General features: G+C 41.8%; 1 protein-coding gene across 5 annotated transcripts in view; it reads right to left on the bottom strand.

The window, feature by feature from the left end:
- Positions 1–12,857, bottom strand: part of NTRK2 (neurotrophic receptor tyrosine kinase 2) — a 199,462-nt gene extending 186,605 nt beyond the window's left edge. Inside the window, exon 1 of one of the 5 annotated variants that reach the window (XM_062599007.1) lies at positions 12,393–12,857. In XM_062599007.1, the coding sequence (XP_062454991.1) occupies positions 12,393–12,604 (212 nt within the window). In that variant the 5' untranslated portion in view covers positions 12,605–12,857. The remainder of the gene's footprint in view (positions 1–12,392) is intronic. The other 4 variants (XM_062599003.1, XM_062599004.1, XM_062599005.1 and 1 more) reach the window with 4 other exon arrangements.
- Between the last annotated feature and the right edge of the window lie 14,131 nt (positions 12,858–26,988).

The raw sequence follows: 26,988 nt of genomic DNA, 5'->3' as shown, positions 1-26,988 counted from the left end.
TTATTTTTTCACCAGGTCTTTAGGGGAAAAGGCAGCACACTCCAGACACTGAACTGTCAGTACATGAATTACCATTTAATGACAGGTCATGTATGTCCTTAGTCTACACTACTGTGAGAGCTGAATGTAACATTAACATTCACCGTTTAAAAACTGCAAAGTTCCCTTGTGCTGTATTTTCTAACAAACTGAAATGTCAGTCCAAGTTCATCAAAAGGTATGGAAATTTTCAGCACACCTGGGCTGATTTATGGTTATGCATCAAAATCATGCAAAACCTGTAGGCTTGACACAGTACTTGATGAAAGTTGGCAGACTCAAACAGGTTTCATTTGCAGTCCCACCGAAACCAAGCTTAAAATAAAGCTCAAGGGATGTGAACTCACATAGTTTGAAAGTGAAGCACAGAGCTACACAACATTGCATATCAGGAATGCCAGGTTCCAGGCAGATGAGGGGATCAATGATGTAACCTTCACTTAAGCAAGACATCTTTATATATATAGGACCAAGTTCCCCCTAAGACAGAGTATCTGTAAAATATCCAACAGCAGGCTAATGAGCATAATATATCTACACTAGCAGCAAGTTCTTTATATACAGGCTAGTTCTTTAGAGAGAGAGAGAAAGAAAGAGAGAGGATAGATACACAGGCTCAGTCCTATTCCAATTTGTTTTATTTTATTTTACTGTCTTCATCTAGCATCACCAGTACCAGATTTCACAAGGCCAATCTCAAGAAACAAAACTTCTACCACTAGAAGAATACCCATAGCTCAGAAAAGAGCCAGAGTCTCCAGTAAGTCCACTGTGGACCTACCCAGAACTGAGCAATTGTATAAGAAGGTGCCTGACTTATTGGCTGCCCAGCATCTCCTGACAAAGTCACGGCAAGTCCTTTTTTTTTTTTTTTTAACTGCGAATCATTTTGTCCTTCATAAACAATGTAAAACTGATTGCCACTATCACAGGCATTCTTTAGGGTTTTTGCCTCCCATTTAGGGGATTTAATCATGAGTCATATAGGGTTACAGGAGGTATCTTTCCATGTGCCAGTAGAGCAGCTCTAGGGCAGACAGAATTAAACGCGGGGATGTTTCTTTGCAGCCACAGACACACACATTTTTTGAATATATTCTTCACTACACATATCCCACACTGAGATAACGCACTGTTCGGAGCTATCTGGAACTAAGTATCTCATGGACAAGGTCACACACTAGAGATAGTTAAAAGTATTCCCTAATCATGATCTGTTGCCATTTCAACTGCCAGTAGACAGCAGGACTCAGACATTCTGCTCCGTGCCAAGATACTATGACTATCCAGTTAGCAGTATCCAATTAGTAATATGCAACTGCCATTGGGAATTGCTTCTCCAAAGCTGATATCCTAAACCAACAGCACCAACCCACCACCTTAATGTAGCAGAACACTGGAATTTCGTGGCAATCCCAAGCTTGCTTTGGCACAGCAAGAGCAGATCCACACTCTTGCTAAAGACTGCAACTCCCTAGAAAATGGAAAGTCCATGGTCTGCCAGCCAACCTTAGTTCACTCTTTTCAGCATGCAAACATTAAAGCAAAAGTAAAAATAAATGAATATGACTGCAGTGCAGAGTTTAAGAAAAGAGTTACTATATTTAGAGGCAGGGAAAATGAAACATAATGTGCCCCAGGGCTTACTTTGTTTCTGCTTTGGCTTCAAGGTATTTATTTTGTTTTTTTTTTTCAAATAGCGGGCTACCAAATCAAGCTAACACTCACGATATTTCACACAGCTCTCCGGATTTGGGATTCATGCCTCTGGTAAATTTCACCTTTAGAAGCACTTTTCTCAAAACAAAGACAAAGCTTATTTACCTGTTTCCTACATTACAATCTCCATTCAGAGACCTGTTCTCTCCCCCGAGCTTCATGAAGTCCGTAAGTTTGACACTTCACCAAGATACAAATTTTTAAGATTTCTCCAGAGGACTGTTGGCAGGACTGTTGATATTACTTGAAAACAATCCAAAAAAATTATCAAATCAAATCAGAATTATTAAATCTATCAAGAACATTTATTTCTAAAGTTGTATCTTAACCACTGGTCTTATAATTCAATTGTCCACAAATGCATTTCATGCACTGCATATGAAATCACCTCTGCAGACTGGCAAGAAAAGACTTAAATTCCCATACTCTTTTCTAATCTATATCCACTAAAAGAAGGACATATTAAATAAATATACAGAAGGAAAGCAGAGCATGTGGCTAGCTATTAGTCCCTGACAGAGAGTGGACATAAGAGTAAACAAACACTTTTACCTTGAAATTTGGCTTGCAAGGAAGAAAAGACAACTTGAAGGCACAAATAGATGTTAACAAAAATATATGTGACAATTTTTTCTCCTACAGAATCACTTAGTGCAGTGATTTTTCAAAGACTTGTAACACAATCTTCCTCTGTCTCAGCACTTGCACAGACCTCTCCTGTAGCTGTCTCTGGCCTTGATGCAAATGACACTGGCAAAACATTAGTGCCACAGTAGTGCAGTTAGCTTGCACCTAACCCTCCTTTAGATTGATCTTTCTAGGTCTTTCAGTGGATAAAAACTCTGAAGCATCTTGGCTGATGTCAAAATCTTTGAATTCTTTTCTTCCTGGCACCTCTGCTGAGGCAGGCACTTTGTGGAAGGATGTCTTAAGTGACCTGTGCAACCTTCAGAGTTAGATAAGCACTCGCTGACATAATTCAGTATGCCTTTCAACATTTTAAGTCCTCTTCCTATCTTCAAGTTTTGACACGTTCAATATTCCCTTACTTTTTGATTTAACCGAAGAAATTCCTTCTGAGGTCAGTCTTCCTCCCAGGTATATTATTTCCACTGTCTAACATTAACATTTGGCTTTATGCAGTTTAAAATTACTGGTTCTTGGAATGTCAAATACTCTGTTCCGGCTTTTCTGATATTCCCTGGATCCAGACATATGTCCATACCTGCTACACTTTCCATTGGCTAATTCACTGCATGCACTACACCTCCAGCCAAACACAGTTCAAAAGGTAGTGCTTACAAATGATGGAGTGAAACTGCAAAGCTTGAAGTCATCTATCCAGGAAAATCCATCTATATCCTGTTAATGCATTAAATTTGCTGAATAATTTGACTCCTGACATCTCAAACAACATTCTCCTTTTCATAAGCCAGCAAAAATGTTCTTTCTTCTGTTTTTATTTAAGTCTTGAGAGTCTACATATGGTCATAATCTCCATTCTTTTTTTCTCTGCAATTATTAAATAGAGAACCCAATTTGTAGATGTTTTTCTATTCTTCAAATGATACCATCTGCTGCCATGGTTCACAATTCATTTTCTAGCCTCTTTCTCAAGGCATGTGAAACACTTTGTGTAGCCCTGACCACAGATCTGCATCTTCTTCAAGCCAAATCGTGTCTTTTAATGGAAGACACACAAATACTTCTTCACATTATGTTACTAAAACATTCTAAAAGGGCTGTAAATTATCTTTACGAATTTCTGTGACACTGATCCTCTTGATATTTACCTCATCCTTCGGCTCAAAACATGTCATCACCTTTTGTATGTCAACACCTATTTTAGCAATTATATTTAACTGATAAATTTTTCAGGAAGCATTTCAACCACAGTACAATTGCCTCTCTGTTAAAGCATTTCAGAGGCAATCTTTACTCTTTCACATTTACACGCTGTGTATAGTTCCCTATTTCCATTCCATTCTCTGTCCTGTACATGCCAATTCGACTTATTTTAATTTGCCAATATTTTCAATTTATAGCTTCTTCCATTATTATTGCTAAAAAGCAGCCTTTCCTCTTCACTTGAGGAATCCTATTCTTTACCTACTACAAGCAGTTTCTCATGTGTGCTGCGTATTTTAGCATAGTGATGTGTTATTACACTTTCTGCACGTTTGTCAGTACCCAAAGTGTTTCTAAGGCACATGTCAAGTGCCACGCCATCCACACTGCCCTGCAACTTTCCATGTTCTTGTACTTGGCCAATTCTTTGACCATTTTCTCTACCATTTTGTCTTCAAACTATGTTCTCACCCCACATACACCTCTTTCACAAGCTGTCATCTTTTTTCTACAATGGTCTTCAATTTTTTTTCATTATTTCTGCAAAAGATTATCTTCTCCTTACCTCCCATTAGTTTCATGGTTTTCATCATTTATATTTACAGCTTGTCTCTGCTATTGCGTATGAACAGAGCGAAATTTTTGTCATCCTCCAGCCCATTTTTCATTACAGTTTTCACAACTACTTCACACTCACGCACACCTTCCAGCATTTCTCTTGAGTTACACACCTCTCGGCGCTTCCCCCAGCTCTCAGGAGGAGCCAGGTATCCACCAAGATACGGCTGCTTTCTCTTAAGCCTTCCACTTCAGGTCCCAATTGTGAAAAGCAAAACTACTTCAAGGTAACCTTTTTATTATTCTGCTTTGGTGTCTACGCCACATGTGGATTTGTGCCAATTCAAAACATTCATTAAATCTTTTGAACCTGACCTGGAAATGTTTGACTTTTGTATACATATATAAATGCATGTAGTATTTCCAGTATCTAAAAGATGTTTATATCGCTATCACCCTAAACTTGAACACACTTCGGCGTGTGCTTAAGTACACTATGTAGGTAGTCACATATGAGTCAATATAACTGCTGCTAGTAGGACAGTTCAGTATATATATATTTATAATGAGAGGATCACTGCATGCATATTGTATTCCAAAATCAGTCTTTAAAAGTTAGGAAGGGGCAAGACTAGAAGGGAGAATAGGAAATGAATAAGCAATAGATTATTCACCTTCCTGTGCAAAAGAAGTAATTTCACCTCCCTGAACTGGACCCATATTCAGTACATAGGTTCATCGGTTCATCATAAAAAAAGAAAAAAAAAAGAAAAAAGAAAAAGATATGTCTGTGTCTAGTGGCAGAATTGGAGCAATTGGAAAAATTTGGGGGAAATGCTGGGAATAATGTTCCACTGTTATCCAGGACTGCCAGTTCAATTTTTTCCTCTTCCTAAAGCAATGTGATCCCAGTTTCCCAAAAAGTACCCTCCTATGAAGTAATCTGTGGTGGTCACTCTCAGCCTTACCCGTTCACACTGTTCTCATTTTTGCTGCAATTGTACATCCAATGGAGCAGGAACATGACCCAGTTGTCTCACTACACAAATAAGCATCACAGTCACTTAGCTAAACAGACAGTCCTGCTCTCTGACCCAAAAGCATATTTAAATACTCCACGCCAAGTGAGACAAGTCTGACAGGAAGAATCAAGGCAAACACATCTGTACGCCATACAGGACAGTAGTTAAGATGCTGACATGTAAGACCTTGGTTCATACCCATGCTCTGATTCAAGCAAAGTGGCCCCCAACATACTCTGCCGAAATGTTTTGTTTGGGACCACACGAACATCTCGCTCCCTGGCATGATGCTGCTCGCTAGCAGGAGTCCCTGCTTTTCCCACTCACCTCCACACACAAAGTCCCTGAGGTTTCTCGCATCGTCAGCAACAAGAGTGGGGACAATGCCTCCATCAGGTAATTCACTAGGGAAATCTAATTTTGGTCTTCTGAATCACTCCCTGGAAGAAGCGGGCTCTCCATTGCGGGCAGGAGCGTACTTAGCTGAGCTAACACAGCTTGCAGGACTCGCCAGATTTTAATCACTGTGGCCTGGGACAGTCCCGGCCATGCTTAGCAAGTCCAGCATGTGACATTCACAGCACAGGCTGCAAAAAAGTCCTTCTGTGCATACCCTTCTGGGTATGTCTGACACACTCAGTATATATATGTGATTTATCTGCACATGCTCACTGTGCTATCTGGCATTTAGCGAGTCAGACAGTTGTTGCAAAAGTATGGGAGAAGTCACGTCCTAAATGCTCATCATATGGAATACAGCATCTGACTGCATAATGTGGGATATCCACATTACACAGGATATCCGCTTAATATTGCCCTAATTATTTGTATATGGTCTAGAAATAAAAAAGTAAAAATTACTTCATTCAAATCTCACACCAAAAGATTTCTTTTGCCTTAACTGCCAGACCAAGAAAAATAAATAACTTGTCCAGCCTTAATTAGAGCCCTATTAACAGATTCTTCCATAAGGAACTCAGAAGTGTTACCATTGCTCTTGTATTTCATGAGAGGACTAACTTTAATTAATGCACTGTCCTTCTTTTATTTATACATCAGACAAATGTATATCCTGAACCACATACCCTCTATGAATCTACTATGAGCTTCTATAGTGACTGCATCTGTCACTGCTTTACACATGGAACTGCTGTGCAGGTTCAATTAAATACGGAAATTATCTAAAACTTCATAAAACTCCTGTAAAATACTCAATCTCAACTTCCTGTTGCCTCAACACACCTACTTTTCACACAGTAGGAAAACGTTTAGGGTCCAAGAAAAGCTCCAGGCTAAATACAAATTAAACGATGGACTCATAGTCCTCAGGAACATCCCTGCTCTTCCAAACTTATAAAAAGCAGGAAAATGCTTGAGATCAAACTTCTTTTCATCTGTAGCACATGTCCTTTAAACTTTTCTATATTGATAAAATGCTAATTCCACTGAAGTTTTGCCATCAACTTTAACAAGGCCACAATCTGAGCCTCGGCTTCCCCTTAAAATAAAAGGTATCTCTAAGTACTTTGCTGGAACAGGACCAGGAGGCTTAGCAAAAGGCTCGTTCAAGTCACACCATTCAGAGATTATGATATCTCAGACTGCCTTTACAAATGCCTCGGGCCTTGTGTTTGCCTTGTTCTACTTTCTCTTAGTTCTGTAAAAAAGTCTTGTCTTCTCAGGCCTTGCCTAGAACCAAAGCATACTGACCTGAAATCTGATCTTGAAGAATTTATCCTATTGATGACAACACAAGTCAGAACCAAGAGTAGCTGAACTGATATTAAATATATTTAACAGCTTCAGCTATAACTGTTATCAATAATCATCACTCAATGCAGGTCATTTTCCTTCCAAGAAAATGCATATTCACAATAAAATTTCCATAGCATAGCTCCTTTCCCATAAGTGCATTATGACTCTGCAATGCTGTGGTTAAGAGTAGCTATATGAGACACAACATCTCTATATACATATGCCTGGGCAGGGAGGATAGTTTGGCTTGCTTTATGCAATTTTGAAAACTTAGGCTCACAATCAAAAAGGAATTAAGGTGCATCCCCAATATATTTGATTTCAGTAGGAACTATGTGCACTCATATATTTGTGTAAGTAGATCTTAGCAAATGTAAATGGCATTCAGTAACAGTATCCATATCTCAGGCAGTATACACATATTGCTTTCAAGCCTCTTTGAATTATCTCTCCATTCCAAATGCACATAAATGACAAATTAATACAATCAGTGCTTCACTTAGTAAAGAACAGTTTTCAAAGAGAGGTTTTCCAACCACTGCAAGTTAAATATATATCTACCATCAGTAAGGTACTGAAAAGGTTTTTAAAGTTCTTTGCTCTGCTTTCAACATTTATTTTGCTTCATTATCTACTACACTCATCCAGCTTGGGCAAAGAAACTCTGCTAGCTATCTTTGTTGACACACTGTTAGATACTGCTGCACTGAGAGATGATGAATACCGGAGAGAGAGAACTGCAGTCCATAACAAATAAGGTTTCCCTCTGCTCCCACCCTTTACTTTAAAACCTAACTCAAAATGGAGATATAAAACAATTATTTAATTTTTCAAATTTTTGTTAGACAATGGTTTAAAATCTATTCTTGTTAAGCAGCTTCCTCCCTTACACTTTCAGCATAAAAATAATAAAAAACAGAATCTGAAAAATCTGGAAAATATCATCCTAAAGTTATCAGAGGCTAGACTCCTAGGCCTTCTGTTTTCTCATTAGCTTGGAAGGGAGTTGAAGCTCCTTAAAAATAACATAGTTGAGACCAAAGCCTCAGATTCATACAAATGGGCTTCAGTTTCATGTATGAACCCGAAATTTCTCTTAAAATTCTTGGGTGAATAAAGAGATAAAAATCAGAGGCGGTGTTTCCAGGCTGAGGACCTCATGAAAGCTGCTGCCCTGCTGAAGCACCTCCGTGGTCCCCCAGGAAGCTCCATCAGTCCTCAGCACTGCAAGGACATGGACTACAGCAAGGGATGCAAGAGGTTACCTGGGAGCAAAAAGAAACCATCGTGCATCAAACGGTATTTGAGGTTTTTTTGGAGCCTGGAAATTACAAGACTGATTTTCATAATGCTTACTTTCAATGTGTCTTAGCCAACTACCAAGATCTTTAAAGGAAGATTAAAAAAAAATAGATTTCTAAAAGGAAATTGTATCATAGCTATTGAAACTCCCTTGAATAATTTGCAGCCTGCTGTCTCCTACTTTATTGTATCATTCCAAATCACTAGAAATAACCTTTAAATCCAGCCAAGTCATGCCATCCTGCACCACCAAGAGTAGCTTTCAGGAGAAAGGGGAGGAGGATTGAAAAGCATTGTAGATACTTTTATATTATATTTAATCTACAACAGAGTTTAGAAATCTAAAATGAAAGAGACTGAAATACTAATATCACTGAGCTTCATATGATTTTAAACATGCCTTTTTCTTAGCATAAGCTCACATGACTTGTTAAATAATTTACTCTATAAATTACTTGTCTTATTTATTAAAAATTCTAGAGTGCTTTATATAACTGCATTAGAAATTTACTTTGTGGTTTTGAAACGTACGCAATACACAATCACCTCTCTACTTGAAAAGGGAAGAGCTAAAAAGTCACCTACTATTTTGCTGGCAAGCAGTTCTTCCTGAAGCATGTCAATTAATTTCAAACCTCATTCACCTGAATAATCATAAGTCAACATATTAATGACTTGATATTAGAGCTGCTAAACTAGGCCACCAACATACTTGCACTGCAAGAAGATACTGTAATAGCAAGGTCTATGAACAGTCACATACACTGAGACGTACTAACAGTACATTTCATTTGTGAGAAAATTGTTTTATCAGTCCTTTCAGAAAAAATCCCCCCAAAAATTTAAGTGGCTTATTTACTATCCTATTAAGATTTTGCTCAAGTGATCTTGCTACGAAATGCTTATATCACTGTTGTGCCTACAGAGCATGGATTTAACAGTATCTATACGTTCATTTTGTTTTCACCAGTCTTAATGTGAGCTTCAGCTCTCCAGTGGCTGATTTCCTGATTTCATGAGAGGCCTCATTTTGGAGTTCAGCTTCTCTCTAATAACCTCGGTACTACAAAACAGTTATTATGATTAAGCTCTGTTACGATACGCACGCTTAGCACAGGCATATGCTTTCTAGACCAAGTGCAGCCCATGTCAGTACCCTAAGCAAGGGGACAAAAATCCAATTTTAATAGAGACTGAGGATTTCCAAAATATACCTTTTACTCATCAGTACACAAAAAAATGTGCAAAAACAACAAGGAAAGGAAGGAATGAGGATGATGAGTAAGAAAAGCACCAGGCAGAAATATTCCTGTGCCCTCCCACACCAAGCAGCTGGGCCTCACAGCAAAGCACTCCGGAGGGCTTTCTGCTCATTTCAGCCCATCGGGACGGGGACCCAATTCCAGTAAATAAAGTAACAGCTGGGCCAGCTGAGGGGGCTGGGGTTAAGCTCAAAACTGTCTTTTACCTACGGGTGGGAAAAAAGCTGAGGTGTCTCAGCACCAAAAAGCAGTTGAAAGGGTCCGACACCTGGCACAGCAGCACCATTATTCCTGCCAACGCTCTGGGGCCAAGCTGTCTTTCCCATCCCACTGGAGCCAGAGGAAAACCCTTGCAGCCCGTCCTCCTCCCCTTGCACCCTAACGGCTCAGCGCCATCCACCTGGCCCACAGCCAACCCTTTGCAGCACCATGGGTCTCACCAGCCTGCCCTAACTGTGCTGTTATCCCACCAGCAAAACACCTAGTGTAAATGGTCTTCTTCCCAGGTGAGTCTTGGACAAATTCCCAGGGAGTCGTTGGAAGTTGTGCCTAGGATTGCAGGATCCACTCCAATCAAGAGCAGGGCAGAAGCAATAAAAAGTGCTGGTCTGAAAAGGCATTCAGGAAATATGCAGGAATAGATTACTAGAAATTAAATGTCTTATGCTCTTCTTACTCTCATTTATACTCAGAGTAATTCCACCAGAGATCAATGGAATTGTGCTTCTGCAACTACAGAGCACATAAAAGAAAAATCAGGCCTGAAGCTTCCTAAATAAAACACAGTGCTGCAGCCTCTCGAACTGCTTTCTTACCTAAAATAAAGATGTGCAGTGTTGAAAAAAAATGTGTTTTCACATTCTGTAGCTACCATATTAGAGCAGTTTCCTTACATATTTATTATTGGCTGACCTCTCACAATGAAATAACATGACAGCTGCAGGAGGCCAATTTTTAATTTATGCCTACAAACTAATTGAAGGGCTCTTCATGCTTTATGTTTAAGTATGTTAAAAAAGACGGTCTTAAATATGTGCAATAGCATCTCCTGAGAAATCCATGACTCAAAATTATTTTTAGACCACCAGACACAACAACATGCAGTGTCACAGAATGATACAGTAAAAACTAGCAAGAACTGTAAAGATAGACAGCTCTGCTGAAAAAATACAGGAAAGAATAAAAGTCAAAAGCATCAAGGCAAAATGACTAGACATGTTTTAAGTTGATCATGGCTGGCATACGTATTTATGCATGCATTTTTTTCTGGCCTTTTAAACGGAGTTTAAATTCTAAGGGGAAATTGCTGAGTTACCTCCAAATTGAAAGTACTGGATAATAAGGCTAGCAAAGCCTATAAAAATGAGCAGTGATGCATGGCTTGAAGCAATTTTTTTTTAATGAAGCAATCCACAGAATATTAAACAAACATCTGAAACGATAACTGCTGTAACAACTCAGAAAGACTGTTTCATTCTCTTAGGTCATAAAAATCTACTGAAGGTAGGCCGTATATGAGTAGTAGAAATGAATGTCTCCAGCTTCTTCCCACGTATTACACATCCACAGGGAAATGCAGCAAACTGACTACAACAAACTGCAGAAAGGTAGCCCAAAGGCTAGAATTAATATAAAGTCACACCAAATTTCACGGCATTTTTACACTGTTTCTAAAGGAAACTGAAGAAGAGGAGGAAGAAAGAGAAGGGAAACACTTAGAAATCTGTAGAGATTTTGGAGAAAAAATATTCTGGTATCTTTTACATTAAAAATGTCATGGGAAACAATTCAGAAACAGTAGAGGCAGGGGAAGATGGAGAGGGACAAAACAGCTTTAGAGGGCTTTTTCCCCATATCTGTCATTTACAGAGCCAGTAACCGAAATTTTTGCTCAGCAAGAGTCTTTGCAGCTCTTCCCAGGAAAGAATATGTCGCTGCCACAGAGTACAGAGCTGTTAGAGGATGCAGGATTGGACACAAAAAGCTACAGAACTCCCTCGCCGAAATTGGCTGCAGGCAAACAAGGATGGAGATGACACATGGGTAGGACGACAAAATACAACTTCTTGCACCTTCCTCACTATTAATGAGGAATGCCTAATGCTCCAGCGGTCGATGAGAGACAGCGCAATGCTAATTCCCCTGCAGGCTCGGTATTTGCTCCTTCCAGCCACCTTATGGAGAGCAAAGCCGGCTTGCAGGCCGATGGCCAGGGGAGGGAAAGGGACATGGTTCACTCTCCCTTCCACCGGGAGGGATGTACTGCATCGCTTTATTTTCCTCTTTCTTTAAAAGAAAGAGATACAAAAGTGGTGAGATGCAAAAGGGGGGGAAAGCCGCCCACCAAAGCGCTCCGTTTACGGGAATAAAACGGAGGGAGAGAAAGAGAAAAAAAAATCGTTCCCAATTAGCTGCCGACACAGAGCTGAGGCTTGGGTGGCGCGGACGTCCCCGGCAGAGGCGGCGGAGCGGAGCCGCTGCGCGCTCCCGCCGCCCGCGGCTATTTCCGCGCGGTACCCGCCGGCCTGCGAGCAAACTCCGCGCCTACCTCCCCGCCGCGCCGTCTCATCCTCCTGCCCGTCCCCAGGAAATCGCATCGCGGGCAATTAAGACTTATCATCTACATGCTCTCGAAATTGTATCTCTGGGAAGTCAAGCCCAAATTAAATCACGCCGGGCTTTTAGGCTACCAGCTTGCACATCTGCCCGCTGAGCAAGTGCACCGCAGCGCAGGCAACTTCTCCTCCGCCCGCCGCCCCCGGCGCTGCGGTCCCGCTGCCCGCTGCCCCCGGGGCTCCGCTGCCCCCGGGGCTCCGCTGCCCGCCGCCCCCCGGCGCGGCCGCCGCAGGCTGCGTCGCGGCGGGGGCGGCGGCCGCTCCGTACTCACATCTCGGTGACATTGTCGCCCTCGGCGCTCCGCTGCGGCACGGGGAAGGAGACGATGCCCGGCGCCGGCTCCGCGCACCAGATCCGCCAGGAGCTGCAGCGGCAGGACGCGGGGCAGGCCAGCGAGCCGCGCCAGCAGCCCAGCACCAGGCAGCACAAGCCCCAGAGCCCGGCCAGGCCGGGCCCCGGCCACCGCCGCCGCCAGGACACCATGCCGCCCCGCTCACTCCAGCGCTGCCCCGACGGCCGCCGCCTGCTCCTGCTGCTGCTCCTGCCGCTCCTGCGGCCGCTGCCGCCGCCGAGGCTGCGCCGCCTTCCGCGCCGGGCTCACATGGGCGCCCGGCGGCTCTGCGCGCCCGCGGGGCTCGGCGGGGCCGGGCGCTGCTGCGGGACACAGACGGAGAGAGGCGGTGAGCCAGGGGCACCTGCCCGCGGGGGCAGGTGGCGGCGGGGCGCGGCGCTCCTACCTGCGCGGGCTCCGCGGGCCGCGGCCCGCGGAGGGCAGCGGAGGGGCGGGCAGGGCAGGCGGGCGCAGCCCGCGGCGGCGGCGGCGGCGGCGGGGCTCGGGGCGCCGTGCTCGCCGCCCTACGCACCGTCTCCTCCTTCCTCCAGCTGATAATAAAGCAGCGCCGGCTCCCGCTCCAGCCCAAGCCCGGGAGCTGCCGGCAAAGTGACGTGGGGCTGACGCAGAGAGGGGCAGAAACTCCACAAAATGCGCCTGAAATACGGAAAAAAAAAAAAAAAAAAAAAAAGACAAAAGCGGCACGGGAGGAGGGAGGGAGGCGGGGGGCAGGGAGGGAGGCGGGGGGCGGCGGGAGGAGGGTGCCTGCCGGCAGATAGCAATCGGCCCCGCCGCGGCGCAGCACACGCGCCCGGCGGCGGCGGCGGCAGCAGGAGCCCCGGCGGGAGCCCCGCCGCCGCCCGCCCCCGCGGCGCCCCGCGGCTCGCCTGCCCGCTGCCTCCCTGCGCGCCGTGCCCCGGCGCTGCGCGGCGCTGCGCGGCGCTGCGCTCCGCCGGCGCCACCGCGCGTCCCGCCGCCGCCCTGCACCGCCGCGCCGGCACCCGCTGCCCGCGCCGCCGCCCCGCGCCCGCGCCCGCGCCCGCGCCCGCGTAGCGGCTGCCGCTGACAGCGTCCGTCAGCGCGGCCCGCGGGTGCGGAGACGCTCCGGGCAATGGGGGCGGAGGGGGCTGCCCCGCGGTGGCCCGCCCGGCCGCGGTGCTGCCCGGCGGGCGGGAGGCAGCGGCTGGTGCGCCCGGGCGGGCTGCGCGCTTCGCGCTGCGGCGAGGCGTCGGGGCAGGGAAGGGCTTGTCTGAGCGGGCTGTGTGAAACGAGTCCCTCAGGACTGCGCTGGTGCGTCGGGGAGAGCGAGGCTGCGGAGTTTTCCGTACGTACGTACAGAGCAAGCGGTCACTGTGGTGTTTAGAAAGTGCTCGGGAATCCATCTGACCTGGCACTTACCAGCGGGATGAACACCCAGTCCTCTTTGCTCAGGCGTCAGAAAAAAACGGGTTCTCACAGGGCACGTTCACAGGCTTGACACACTCACAGGCAGCGGTGTTGCCGCGTTCAAGGTACATGTTACTAACAAAGTCACAGCCATACCTAACCGTAGCACTGATTTATTGCTCCCTGAAAGGGAGTGATTGGCGATTAGATGAAAAGACATACTTGAAAATATTGTCAATCATGTTATCCCATTTACATCAAATTTATTTTAAATTTAAGCAAATTTGTTATAGAGATGCATTTCTTCTACTCAGAATATGCCTCCTTCTTGCCAAGTTCTGTGTTATGTCTTTTCTAAATAAAACACAAGGAATACCATGGGAGTCCTGAGGAATAACAAAGTGCTATGATGCAGCATAAGAACATGAAAAGACCACAAAAATTATTATTCAAGTGAAAAGACATTTTGTCTACAAGTAATATAATACTGGGAAAAAAATGCAGTAAAAGTTTTTAAAATACCATTTTTATCTAAACAGAAACAAAAGAGTATAACCAGTAATGTTTAAATTTTATGGTACAATTTTCTAGGTGCAAAATAAGTTGGGATTTTAAAGGATTTGGGGGAAGATGTTTAAGAGAAAAAGAGAGACAGAAAGATTAATAGCATAAACTGCAACATGATTCCATTTTCCAAAAGCCTTGGGAAAGGTCTCTAAGGCAGGACAGAAATAAAAGATCAAAACCCAGAAAGTTGCTGCAACACCTGAATTATTGTTTTCTAGCCAAATTTACTTACAAATTTGATAAATATACTTAATTTCCCCTTTCCTTCTTGGATGAGCACAGAGACAGGAGCTCCTTAAGGCAATAAATGTTCATCATAATACTCTAGTGATTTTATGATGATAAGGTATACACTTGTTTGGGCACATGCTGGACCTTAATAATTCACAGACATTTTATGTCTCTATTTGCTTCAATTCTAGAAATGTCAAGGAAGTTTCAAGTAAAAACACACAGATCAAACTGGCTAATTAGATAATTCACAGGTTTTGGAAGAGTAAAGTTCTGTAAGACCTTGAATATGTCAAGCTGCAGGTAAGTGTTAAATAGCACTGTACCACACACTGAAAAGTAGTCTAATCACCTGTTACAGAAAATGTCTATCTGGATTTTCCACATCCCTAAGAAGCTTCTCACAAGAGCGTCGCTGAGTTGTGTGATAATCATTTCATAAAAGGGTTGGGCCTTCCTCATTTAAGTTGTGCAGTGACAATGCCAAAAATGACTGGGTGTAGAAACATGCTGATAAAACACCAAAAAAAATGTGTTTCCACCTAAATTTAATGTTTTGTCCAAATAGATTGGGGGAACAATAACAAGCAGCTATAAAATGCTAGGCCAAACAAGGAGGACAAAATGAAAGCTTCAACAAGAAATGCCATTGCTGGCCTGAGGTATCGAAGAAAACGGTAACTTTTCAAATAGACACAAATAGACACTTGGAGTCTTTTATTTCTCTATTTACAAACAGCAATGCAAGGAATTGCTGTAAAGAAATGTGACTTTATTGCTGCCTCACTGAGTGTTACTTATAAAGATAACACCACGGTTTTATTATTTTGTTTTTTTTCTCAAAGGTTAGACAAACTAGGAAAGAATTGCTTCCGTGCTTCATGTGAACTACTACTTAAAGAGGAGCCACAACCAACCTGCTAGAGACAAATAGCCGCCTGGCAATGTCATGATAACAAACATCCTCCTCACGGTGGTAAAACTAGAACATGTGGAAGTACAACAAAGCTCTACAGTGGGCTCAGAGTCTAGAAAATATGAGCTGTGAGACAGGATTGAAAGAACTGGCGTTGTTCAGTGTACAGAAGATTGAAAGGAGGTGCAACAACACTCCTGAAATATGTAGAAGGCTGTATGAAAGGACAAGTAATAAATTTTTTCCCTGTTCGCCAGATAGGATAGGAAACAATGGACTTGATTTGCAGCAAGAAAAATTCATGTTAACGTTGTGAAAACTTTTGTATGGTAAGGGCAGTTAAGTGTGACAAATAGATCACCTTGGAGAGTAGAACCTGGAGCAATAGCGGCTTTTGAGTGCAGGTGAGATGAACATCTTACCAGGTGAAGTAGAGTTGATTTTGCGTCAGGAAGGGAAGGAAAAAGCTCCCAGATATTCTGTTCCCTTACAGTACACATTTCTTTACCCATTATTTAACTGCCACAGATAAAGTTATTAGAGCACATTCATCTTAGTACATTAGAAGCAAAATCTGCAGATGCTGAAATACTGGAAGTGTTTTCTTGGAATTACTGGCTAGAAATTGGGTTTGACCACTCTGAAGCATTCGCTCATGTACCATACGTTAAAAAATTGTGTCATAGCGTAGAAGTTACAGTAAATATCTGAAAAAGTGCAAACGTGAGTTTCTGAAAAAGCAGGAAGAGCAGAAAACTCAAGGAATCTCTAGGAGAGCACTGTTATTCAGGTGTCAGAATAGGGAACTGTATCACAGAGTCGGTGGAGAGGTAAGGGCCACGAGATCTGTGCATGCACTGGAGCATCGTGTACCCCTGAAGGAGTGAGCACAGAATGAGCCGTCCTCCTACACACCTGCAGCAAAGCTGCTTAGGAATTAACTGCTTGCATTTTGCATGCAGTTTTGGGGATTCTTACCTCTTAGAGGAGGGAGAGCTTGGACCAGGAGTTCCTGGGAACTCTGGATTTTGTCAGAAATCTATGTCCCTCCCCCCCCCCCCCCCCCCCCGCCCCAAGAGATGTCCTGATTTCAATTAAACTTCTCACAGGAAGATTTCCTGGCATTCAGACCAGAACTGCAGTCAGAAAGAAACATGGTTGCACCAGACCCACAGCAAGCATTTGGACTTGCACTGCCAACACCTACTGGGCTAATAACTATTCTGAGGTATACCTGTCTCTCCTCCCTAAGCTCCTGCATCTTTTCTCTCAATGATAAAAATTAACTTCCACTCTTTGTTTCAGAATTTTATCTGAAAACAGGGCACTGACTTAATATCGTAGCCTGGCTATTGTTATTTTCAGTATTCCACTGAAAATTCCAGTATTGTTATTTCAGCTTTATCTAACCACGTGGTTATAGCTGATTTTGCACTCCTGAATAATGACAGTATTTCTAACCTGTTTCGAACTGTGGTCTGCACTTTTTGACTTTAAAGTGAAGCTTAATCCTGCCACCTTGTGCTCAAGAAAATTAGTGCACTTCAGTATTTTGAGAAAGTGGAAAGATCAAGGAGGGGGAAAAGAAAAGTTAGCTGCACCTACCATCTATCTGGTAAAAATAAAGAAAGAAAGAAAGAAAGAAAGAAAGAAAGAAAGAAAAGAAAGAAAGAAAGAAATGAGGGCCCTAGAGTCTAACAGTTAGATCCGAATGGATAGCACATGAAGTGTCTTCCTGAAACCTCCTCACCACAGCAATCACTGTTCCAGGGCAGGATACAGCATGTCATTTTTCATATGCCCACAAAGTTTCAAAGGTGTGGGGTTTCACTGGCCTTCCCAGCTGACCAAAAAAAATAAGGCACACAGTTCAGCCTCTTGGCCCACAATCTGTTTATCTCTGATGGCCAGAGGTGTTAATCATGGAGTTCCTGGTAGCCCACTGTTATGTTTGTTTGCAGTGTGCTACAAGAGCTCTCTACTCTCATCACACATGGGATGGAAGGGAGGATCCCCCTCAGTTATAACAAAAGTAATGATTGAAAGGAACACAACTCTCCTCTGCTAAAATCCAGGGGAGTTCTCTGGCTCTTAGGGCTCTGCAGCAGCTGCCTCCTCCTCAGGACAAAAGCTTCTTCTGCTTCGGTTTGTGTTATCTACCACTCTTCTGAGTCTGCCTGCAGACAGCTAAGAAGGGCCATTTGTTGATGCTGCCTGTATCCATTTACCTCCTACCGGACACCTTCTGATGGCAAATGCAAATGGTATGTTTAGCAATGAAACACCAGGCACAGGTATCCCAAAGCTGTCCCGAATATTCAGTTTTTCTGGTTTTGTTAAATGGTATTCATTCAAATTAAGTTTATATCAAGTAAATAGACTTATCTAGTTTGCAGAAATCTTTTCTCCTCAGTTTACCCGATTGATTTTCTTTATGTCTGTTTGCACACACATATTTTGCCATGAAAGACGTGCTTGTCTTTTTGGTTACGTAGGTTCAACAGGTGGAAAGTACAAATATAATAAAAATCTGAAAAGCAGTTGCAAATTTTCCTTCAGTTTAAAAAACAATGCAAACAGTAAGGATATGTTGGTCATGATGAGCTGATGGTATTCAGAATCTTTCTTTTCGATAACCAATAAAACAACTACACAAAACACATCTCCAGCACGCTAGTTAAAAAGATCAGAAATCATCTGAAATTTTAACTATAGCAACATTGCAATTCAACTGAATTTGACTTGGTGAATTAACTACTACTCCTGTTACTTACTCTTCACCAGTTCACACGGACAACCTACCAGAAATGTGTATCAGACATCGTGATGGGGTTGCAGTCATTTCAAGTGGGAGATGGACATGAATTTTGATTCCTTATCAGTCTTAAGCCATATGCCATATACTGACCTGGAGAAAGCAACCTCTGTAATTTGTTGCTCAGGGTAGAAGTTGTTTAATCCATCGTGCATGCACATTTGTCATGGCCATACTAGTGCCTCACTCAAACTGAGGTCACAGATCAATAGGTTCCAAGGGAAAAACAGTAGATGTATGATTGTGTTTACTGCTGATAGCATAAGTAGGACATAGTAACTCTGTTCCAAAACTACTAGTGATGTTTGAACAGGCCTCTCCTCACAGTGGTGTACATAGGAGTCATGAGAAGAAATAGTCAAACTAATGTAGACCTGGGAGGTCAAATATTAATTGTTTCTGACTGATCAATTTAGTATTGAGTGATGGTCCTTACTATGGCTGTAAATTGAGATAAGGACAACATTCTTCCACCAATTTTCCAGGCTATTCTATGAATAGCTTGATAAACCTCAACTTCTTCCATTTGCAGTTCAAGTGTATGGGGGTATTCTTCATTTTTTTGCTTTTCACCCATTAAAACTACTGATAACACTATGTAAGCATAGTGATTGTGATAAGAAGACTCTAGTTTATTTTTGTCTTCTTCTTTTATTTACTGGTGTTCTGAAAGTACTTGGACAGCTTCTATCTGTTATAAAAAGCTTGACATTCGTTAGTTTTAAGACTGAGCAAGTGGAAAACAGGCCAATTGTTGTGAAAGACCTGCTAGCTTCTCTTACAGAACACTAAAATAGCCTACTTTCAAAATAAATGACTCTTTTGTCCCCTGCTTATGAAATCATATCTTAACGCTGATAAACTTCCTTGTCATTCTCCAGGCTGTCTTGAGAAAATACGTTGATGAGTTTGTCACTAAGCCACTCTGCCTTTGTCTGGAGGTTTTCCCAATCCCTTTCAAGTTTGATTTCATGATTTAGCCTTGAATGGAAGCTATGCATATTCCTTTGATTAATATCTTTTCTGCTCTTCTCTCACTCTCTCAGATAAAGAGAGTGGATAAAAACATGTGCCCTTGCTGATTTTTTCTATGGCTCAACAGCCTTTCATAGATGGCAAGATGTTCTGAATTCATTACCAGAGGCACAGAGATATTTTCTACATCTCCTCTCAATCCTTTTCTTTCAACAAATCCCAGATTTGGTCACAGGGCGTAAGGGATTCTCTTACATAACGTTTCTGTTGGTTTCTATGGTACTTCCACTCTGGTTCCCACAGCAACCACATAGAAGAGACATTTTAAGCTGCACCACCATCAGTAAGTTGACACTCATTTCTTTATCCTTTTCATCAGATTCAGATAACATTGCTTCTTCACCCTGTCAGTGTCCAGTTAAGAAAAAGACACCACTTGGATTCAGTTTTCTGAAGTTCAAGCCAAAGGTGTTGCCTTATAACTTGGCAACTTCTGGATCAATGTAAGAGCTGGTAGTTACCCTTCTGTTTACACTGAATGTCATGAAGGTCCACAGACTGAGGTATTTATGTTTTGAAAGTGTTAGTATAAACTGATCTAAATCTTCTTGACACCTTCGCTAAATCTCTAGTTAATGGAGTTTACAGACACCTTCCCGAAGCAGAAGTACTTATTACTTGGAGCAGATCACATGCATTCTGTGCTTGCAGTAGTGGCAGTTGATTATTACAGTATTCATATTCATTTAAGACAAATTCACCTTACAACTTAAGACCCGAAGCTGAAGTCAGTAAAATGTTCTCATTACCCTAACTGAAGCTTATCTATCCTACACAGCTAAGTCTTCAGGAGTTAAATGCTGTAGGTTCTACTTCCTACCTTGGCCTTTTGTCAGCCTGAACTGGTAATGCAGCCAAAGTTTATATCTACTATCAGCAGAATTTTCTTCAGGGTTTTCATTAGGGGTTATATTTTTTAGCCACATGAACATTTTCATTAGTTAGAATTCACACTGAAAAGACTTGATTATGTTCTCTTCCTTGTTGCACATTTTTTTTCACATAGTATGTTGCTGCCTTAACTTTCATTAGGTACATTTTTCACTTGAATATCTTATCCAAGAATTACAGATAATAGGGAAGAGTAAAGGAGTGATTTTTCTTTAGTTTGCTAGATTTCTGTCTGTAAAAACTGAAGTATAAGATTTGCTTTCTTTTGTCATAGTTTATGCTAACACTTTAAAAACCTGAAATCATCCAGATTCAGAATTATCCAAATCATGTCCACTATGAATTTCTCCTTGAGCTCATTGGTCTTTAGATTAGATTGTAATTTCACATAAGCCAGAGGTGATGGCTACACTCTTCCTCTGTCCACTGGCACTCAGTAGATTTCTGAGAACTTGCCAGGATCCAGCCCCACTTGTCCTTCCAGGCATTATTTTCCATCTAGTACCTCAGCTGCTCCAGCTCTTTGGCTGGGTTCCTGCTTCTTATGATGTTTCCTTCATTCCAGTTGGAGCCTACAGGTTATAGAAACCCTTCTAATTGGGGGAAGTTGTGAAGGAAAATCAGGAGCTCCTATTCAAGGTGCCAGCATAGAGCATTTAAAAAGCACCTTCTCTTTTCAGCCCTCTGTGCTTTTATTTGTCCTTTACACAGGCAACACGCTCAAGGATCTGTTCCTGTCAGAGGTACTGCTTAATGGCTTCTTTCTCCCTGAATCTTTACTATCAGGTCTCATATCCCACTCATAGGCTTTCTCCCAGACTTTTGGGGTAAATACCAATATTGGAGTGAACTTCTGTAGCAACTTCCAATACCAGTTGTATACTATCAACAGCTCTCATATGCCTCATGTTGAACACACATCTTTTTATCTCTCCAGCTGTTTCAGGAATTGTACTCATCCCAGCTGAGGAATCAGAACATGACATAATAGGAGGCAGGGACAAGGGAACATCCACTGCAGACATGTTGCGTTCCCAGCTCTAAGAGAGGAAGTCTGAATTGCACATGCCTAGCTTACTCCTCACAACTACCACTCGGAGCAGCTCTTTGTCTTGCCCCAGGCTCAGGAATTCTCCGATTTTGTTAGAAATCTCATCCTGCACCTAGAAAAGAGGATGAAAGAAAGCCCAGAGTGTTAAAGCCTATTGATATCTGATGGTGGCCTTTCCTAGCTGTGCCCTTTTTAGTCTGGTTTCAAAGACCTCACCCTCAGAGTCATGATCCCTTGAAGTACATATATATTTCCTTAGCAACAGAGGCAAACCATAGCAGTGGGATTCAGACGTTTACAGAATCACCCTATCTTCCTATCTTTAATAGGGAGAAACGGGCAGTTGTAGCGCATGAAACATCTCAGCTTACAGCAGGCTCTGTATGGGTCAGATGAATCACGCCCTGAAAGTGTTTGTTTCTCTACTGACTGAAAGGGAACTTCAGGTGAATATCGAGGTGTGGAAGTCTTTATTCTAGCTAGCACATTTAAGTGGATGCTAGTTCTGGGGGGATTCCTGCCTCTGAATGCTCCGTTGGGGAAATCTCTGCTGATGTTCCCGTAAATATTTAGAGGATATGAGCACTACAGAAATGCTACCTTGACATCTTTATCATACTATTCAACTAAAGGACTTTTCTTGATTACAGGTCATGGCTGTTTTTTTTTTTTTTTATTTTTGTCAGTGAAGTTTAAAAGAAATGTAGTTTCTCCAGAAACATAGTGGACAAAATTGCCCCAAATTTCAGATGCATCGTATTCCAATATAGATTTTTTTACTTAAAAGGTTAAATTCATTGGCCAAGAGATTTATCTTCATCATTACTCAAGCAGAAGATTGTCTCTTTAGCATGTACACATAGAGTGAAACTAGTCTACCAAGTACATAACTGTTCACCAACAGCAGGTGTCCTTGTTTCCCAAGACTCTTCATTGAATTAAGTCCAGCTTTTACGTTTGATATCTCATCTTCAGAGCTTTGATGCTTTTGAAGTAATTTTTCCAGCTTTTTGAAGTAGAGTTTTCCTGCTGAACCCCAGCTACTCAAACCCTTCACCCTTTCTTAATCCAAGGCTGAAAATATAATACATCCTCAGGAAGCAAAGCTAATTCTGGATTCCATGTTGAGCACCTAGCCCTGAAAGTCATGTTCTTGTAGTCCACAATGTTCTTGTTTGACTTGTTTCCCTGACACAGCAATCCTTTCCTACCCCGTCATTGCCACCATTCAAAACCTGCTAATTCTCATAGTGTAGCATTTTTTATAACACCTCCTGCTACCCAAGGGTCCCTGCAGGGTGGTGTTCTTCCTGGCACAGGACTGTTTCTCCTCAGACTTTTGGGCACCCATATCAGACAGGAATTCCCCCATATTTAATATCTGAGAATAACTTCTGTGATCATGGTTCATACATGGCCACACCCTATTTATATACTGATTTTGCCCTTTAAAATAGATATGGTTACTTACAGTTGGATGTACTTTCTCTTTGGCTTTTGACATCTACATTTTCTAAGCCTGTCTAGCTCCTGAACCAGTGTCCCTGGCCTTACTGCTGTAGTCCAGTGATGAGGTTAAGAGGATAGAGGACATATGGTTAACACTATTAGTGATTTTCTCATCTCTGCTTTAAGGAATAGGGTCTCACATCCTATATAATGTTGAATATAACCATATTATCTCTGCTGGGGAGGTTTGAGAGGAGTCAATGACAGCCAGTTTATAGTTTACCCTCCCATCACTGTTTACTAACTTTTGTCTTAGATGCATCTTTCCTTTTTTGTGGGAATGGCCCTTTCATGGTATTCTCTATAAATCTTTTTTTTCTTAAGGGAGATGATAGAGAGGGACAGTAGAAGAGATTCCCAAGGCCATCCACTACCACAGATTCAAGCCAAAAGACCTTGTATAGTGTAGATAATATCTCTTGCGTTGGTGTTTGAACCAAGAACAATATTTCCTTAAAGGCAGATGGCCTGATGGTTTAAAGGTTAAAAGCTTTGTTAAACATGTATGTGTGTTGCCATTGATTGTGGATTTGATGGTAGTTAAGTGTGCTTTGAAAGGAAACCACTGATGTAGGGCCCTCTCCTTGTCATCCTTACTCAATTCCAGTGTGAAACAGCCTAACAGATTGTCAGTTTATTAATTGACCACAGAGTAGAGGTCAAAGGGCTGACATACATGGATGGTAATTACCGTAGTTTGATAAATCTGGGCACCCAAAAGTTCACTGCAGCTTCTGGGTAACCTTTTTGCAAGGTGAGAATACTGACAAGAATGAGGGGCTAAGTTTGCACAACACATTCAGTATAGGTGAATTCCAGAAGATCTTTTCAGATCACTGTCTATAGAGCTGTAATCTGGAGATGGCCATTCAGGAGCCTAACTGCCTTGAAGGCCAACATAGACTCAACCACGTATCACCATTCTGAAAAAAAGGAAAGAAAAAAGTAAGAATACGATTATTATGGTGACATGTTTACCAAAAGAAGCAGAGCTCTTTTTATTACATGAAGGTTTAAACTCTTGTAGGAGTGCCTGACCTTTGCTGTTGTTCTTTTTTGATGTGATATTGAAAGAAATGGTTCACCTTCCTTCCTCTATTGTACCTGATTTTTCAAAATTTGTAGTAAATTTTGAGGTTCATGAAGAATAGAACTCTGCAGTACTATTCTATAGTACAGATCGTATATATATGATGACATATCAAAATGAGTATGTGACTCAGTTATTAATAATTATTATGGTAAATAAATATATAAAACACATTTGCTTACAATAAGGTACTCCTGTTAGATTTTTCTTCCCAAACATATAAAGCTCTATAGTCTAAGCTTAGAAAATATTCGTGCCATTGAGATGATTAGTATGAGAGCATTATCTGAAAAGACACTGGTCCATCTAGTATTTTGTAAAAGTTATCTAAGATCAACACACTAACACTAGCATGTTATTTCTGATGACCTAGAAATGCAGACAACAAGTTCAAGAATGCAAACACTTTAGAGCTGACAAAACAAAAATCACATGCTTCTGCAAGCAAAGCAGCATCCATGAAAATGTGTTTTGACTGTTCTTTTTTTTTTGAATTAACTTCCTGTTCTTGTATATCTGGGATAATTCTTGAGATTTCACAGAGGTACAAAAAGATGTTGATTAAAAACTTCTTCAGCCGTGCAAAAAGCAGCTTGTCCCTTATTAAATGCAGATGGAGTTTCCTTAACCTCCTAAATACAATTTTTGTGGAATCACCCCATGCATTTACACAAACAAATGCATGTCCTGGGTACCATCCACAGTGTAAAACAGCCTAAGCAGGCTGTTTGACTGCTACTCAAGAGGACATGGAAAATTGTGGGTAGAACATATTCTGAGAAAAGGTGCTTGAAAATGCATCCTACTTGAGGCTAAGTAGAAGGAGACTTCGTAAAATCAAGAGCATCTTTGAGGACCTATAAAGAGACCTGAACACAGAGGTGGCTCAAGTGCATTACTAGAGAGCATTCAATTGTAAAGGACAGGGAGGATGGAAACCGTTTCTCTCAGAGTGACAATTACTAGACTGTGGAACAGTCTCCCAGGAGGAGTAATGCTGGAAACACCAGTACTTGGCACATCTAAAACTACCTTAAGTGAAGCACTAGAAAATCTACTGTAGGGAATAAACTTGCACTGGCATGACAATGTCCTAATCTTTTATCCTACCGATACCCAGAATCATAATAGCCAATGTCCTGATTCTGCAAGGTGTGTGTACCCTAACAATTCCCTTTCAAGTCATTTCTATGATTGAATAAATACAGGCTTTGGTCTAATCAGAAGCTGAGAGATTTTTCATTTTGTTAAATGAGGCAAATATCAAAACTTTTCATGCAATTAAAAATTTCCTTTCTCCCTGGAGCAAGGAGAAAAATCAGTGCATATCTCCCTAAAGTCCACTACCTTCCTGTGCCATTTCTTGGGTGTCTACTCTTACAGATGATGGATTCTTACCTCCTAGAGCATACTTTAACCTTGTCTTTGCATACTGTACATCAACTCTGCTGGATTTCAGAAATTGTGAAAGTGGATGTATTTATCTGGAAAAATTGCCCAATGGGCTGTTGCAGGCACATAGTTGACCGTTGACCCGGCCACTGAATCTCAATTCAAGGAGGGTGGATTCTTTTTGACTGCAGAGTGTGACAAACATTGAAAAATGCAAAGTAATAAGGTAATACATGGGCATTTTGACCTCTGCTTAAAGGAAAACAAAGCAAATAATAAGGATAGTATGCCAGCTGTAAACTAAAGAATAACACAGGAATGTTCTTAATAGAGGCCTGAGGCACAGGAATAAGTCAGGCTAGGTTGAGCCTTTACAGCTATTTTTATCGACAGTGTCAGTACCTCTTTGTCTGGCAATAATCGTGCTAAAATGTCTTCTCAGCACAAAAGAAACAGTAAGACAAAAGACCTGACTCAGCAATATATTATCCTATTTCCATGTCATCATAATTCCTCTGAAAACAAGCAGATGCAATAGCATACAACTGAAGAAACAGAGGGGCAATCTAGCTAATCACAAGGCAAAGATTTTCACTTACTAGTTCTGTTTAGTAAAAACATCTTTTTTTTTACTGAAGTAGAACAGCAGACACTTAATACGTAGTTTCTAAACTATGCTATAAACAGTTTAACAAACTAAAAGGATGGTATCCTATATGTCTTAGTTATGTTTTAAGGCAGTTGTCATCAGGGAATACCAATACATATAGTCTTCAGAAATTATCTTTTTTAGCATACAAGCGAAGCAAGATATACTATAATCTGAGGGAGATTCTGTAAGAAGGCAGTGATCTTGACAGAAGACTTTTGTCTTCACTTCAGTCTCCAAATAGAGACAATTTCTGAATAAATTTGCATCTGAAAGGGGGAACAAGTATTGCTGCAGGATTTCTGAAAGATGTTGGCTATATGACATTCAAAGACCCATCAGCAAGGATGAGTGGGAATACAAAAGGTATCCTTTGGAATAAACCTAGATTTGTACATTATTCATTTCATCCTCTGGCTCTGGGTATGTGTTATCTCATACTGGAGGGGAATTTGGGGATCATAACAAGACATAGGTATTGGAAAAAAAATGCAGGTTGGTCACTCAATTGCATTTTCTGCAAGTTTGAAAGAATATTACAGACACATACTGCAACGCAGTTACTTAAAGCACTGCGTTCCAGGCAACCCTGGGAGTTCACCTATGTAACCTTTAGTCATGATGCTGAACACTGGTTGACAAGAGCAAAAACAAATGGTGTCCATGGGATGGCTCCTGTCAGTAAGGAGTCCACAAGGTAATAAAAATTCCCAGGATAAACCCAGAGACTCAGAGATCCCAGTTCTCACACTCAGAGTGCTCATCGGCATAGCAAAATGTAGTGTCAGGTCTGGTGCCAAAACCTTAAGCCAACTTTAGAGCCAGCTAACAAATGCAGAACCAACTGGGCTGCTCAGATGTATGAGCTATATTTTTTGTTTATTTGTTTTTATGCCTTTTTGCAAGTGAATGTGTTTCCTAAAGGCAGTATTCCACCACATGAATGAAGTCTATATCTCTATAGAAGCATATGATAAAGTTACCTACAACTCCTCCCAATAGAC

The sequence above is a fragment of the Rhea pennata genome, chromosome Z (genome assembly GCF_028389875.1).
Source record: "Rhea pennata isolate bPtePen1 chromosome Z, bPtePen1.pri, whole genome shotgun sequence".
NCBI classification, from domain to species: Eukaryota; Metazoa; Chordata; class Aves; order Rheiformes; family Rheidae; genus Rhea; species Rhea pennata.
Note: the sequence above shows the minus strand (reverse complement) of the source record. Positions and strands in the feature narration are given on the sequence as shown.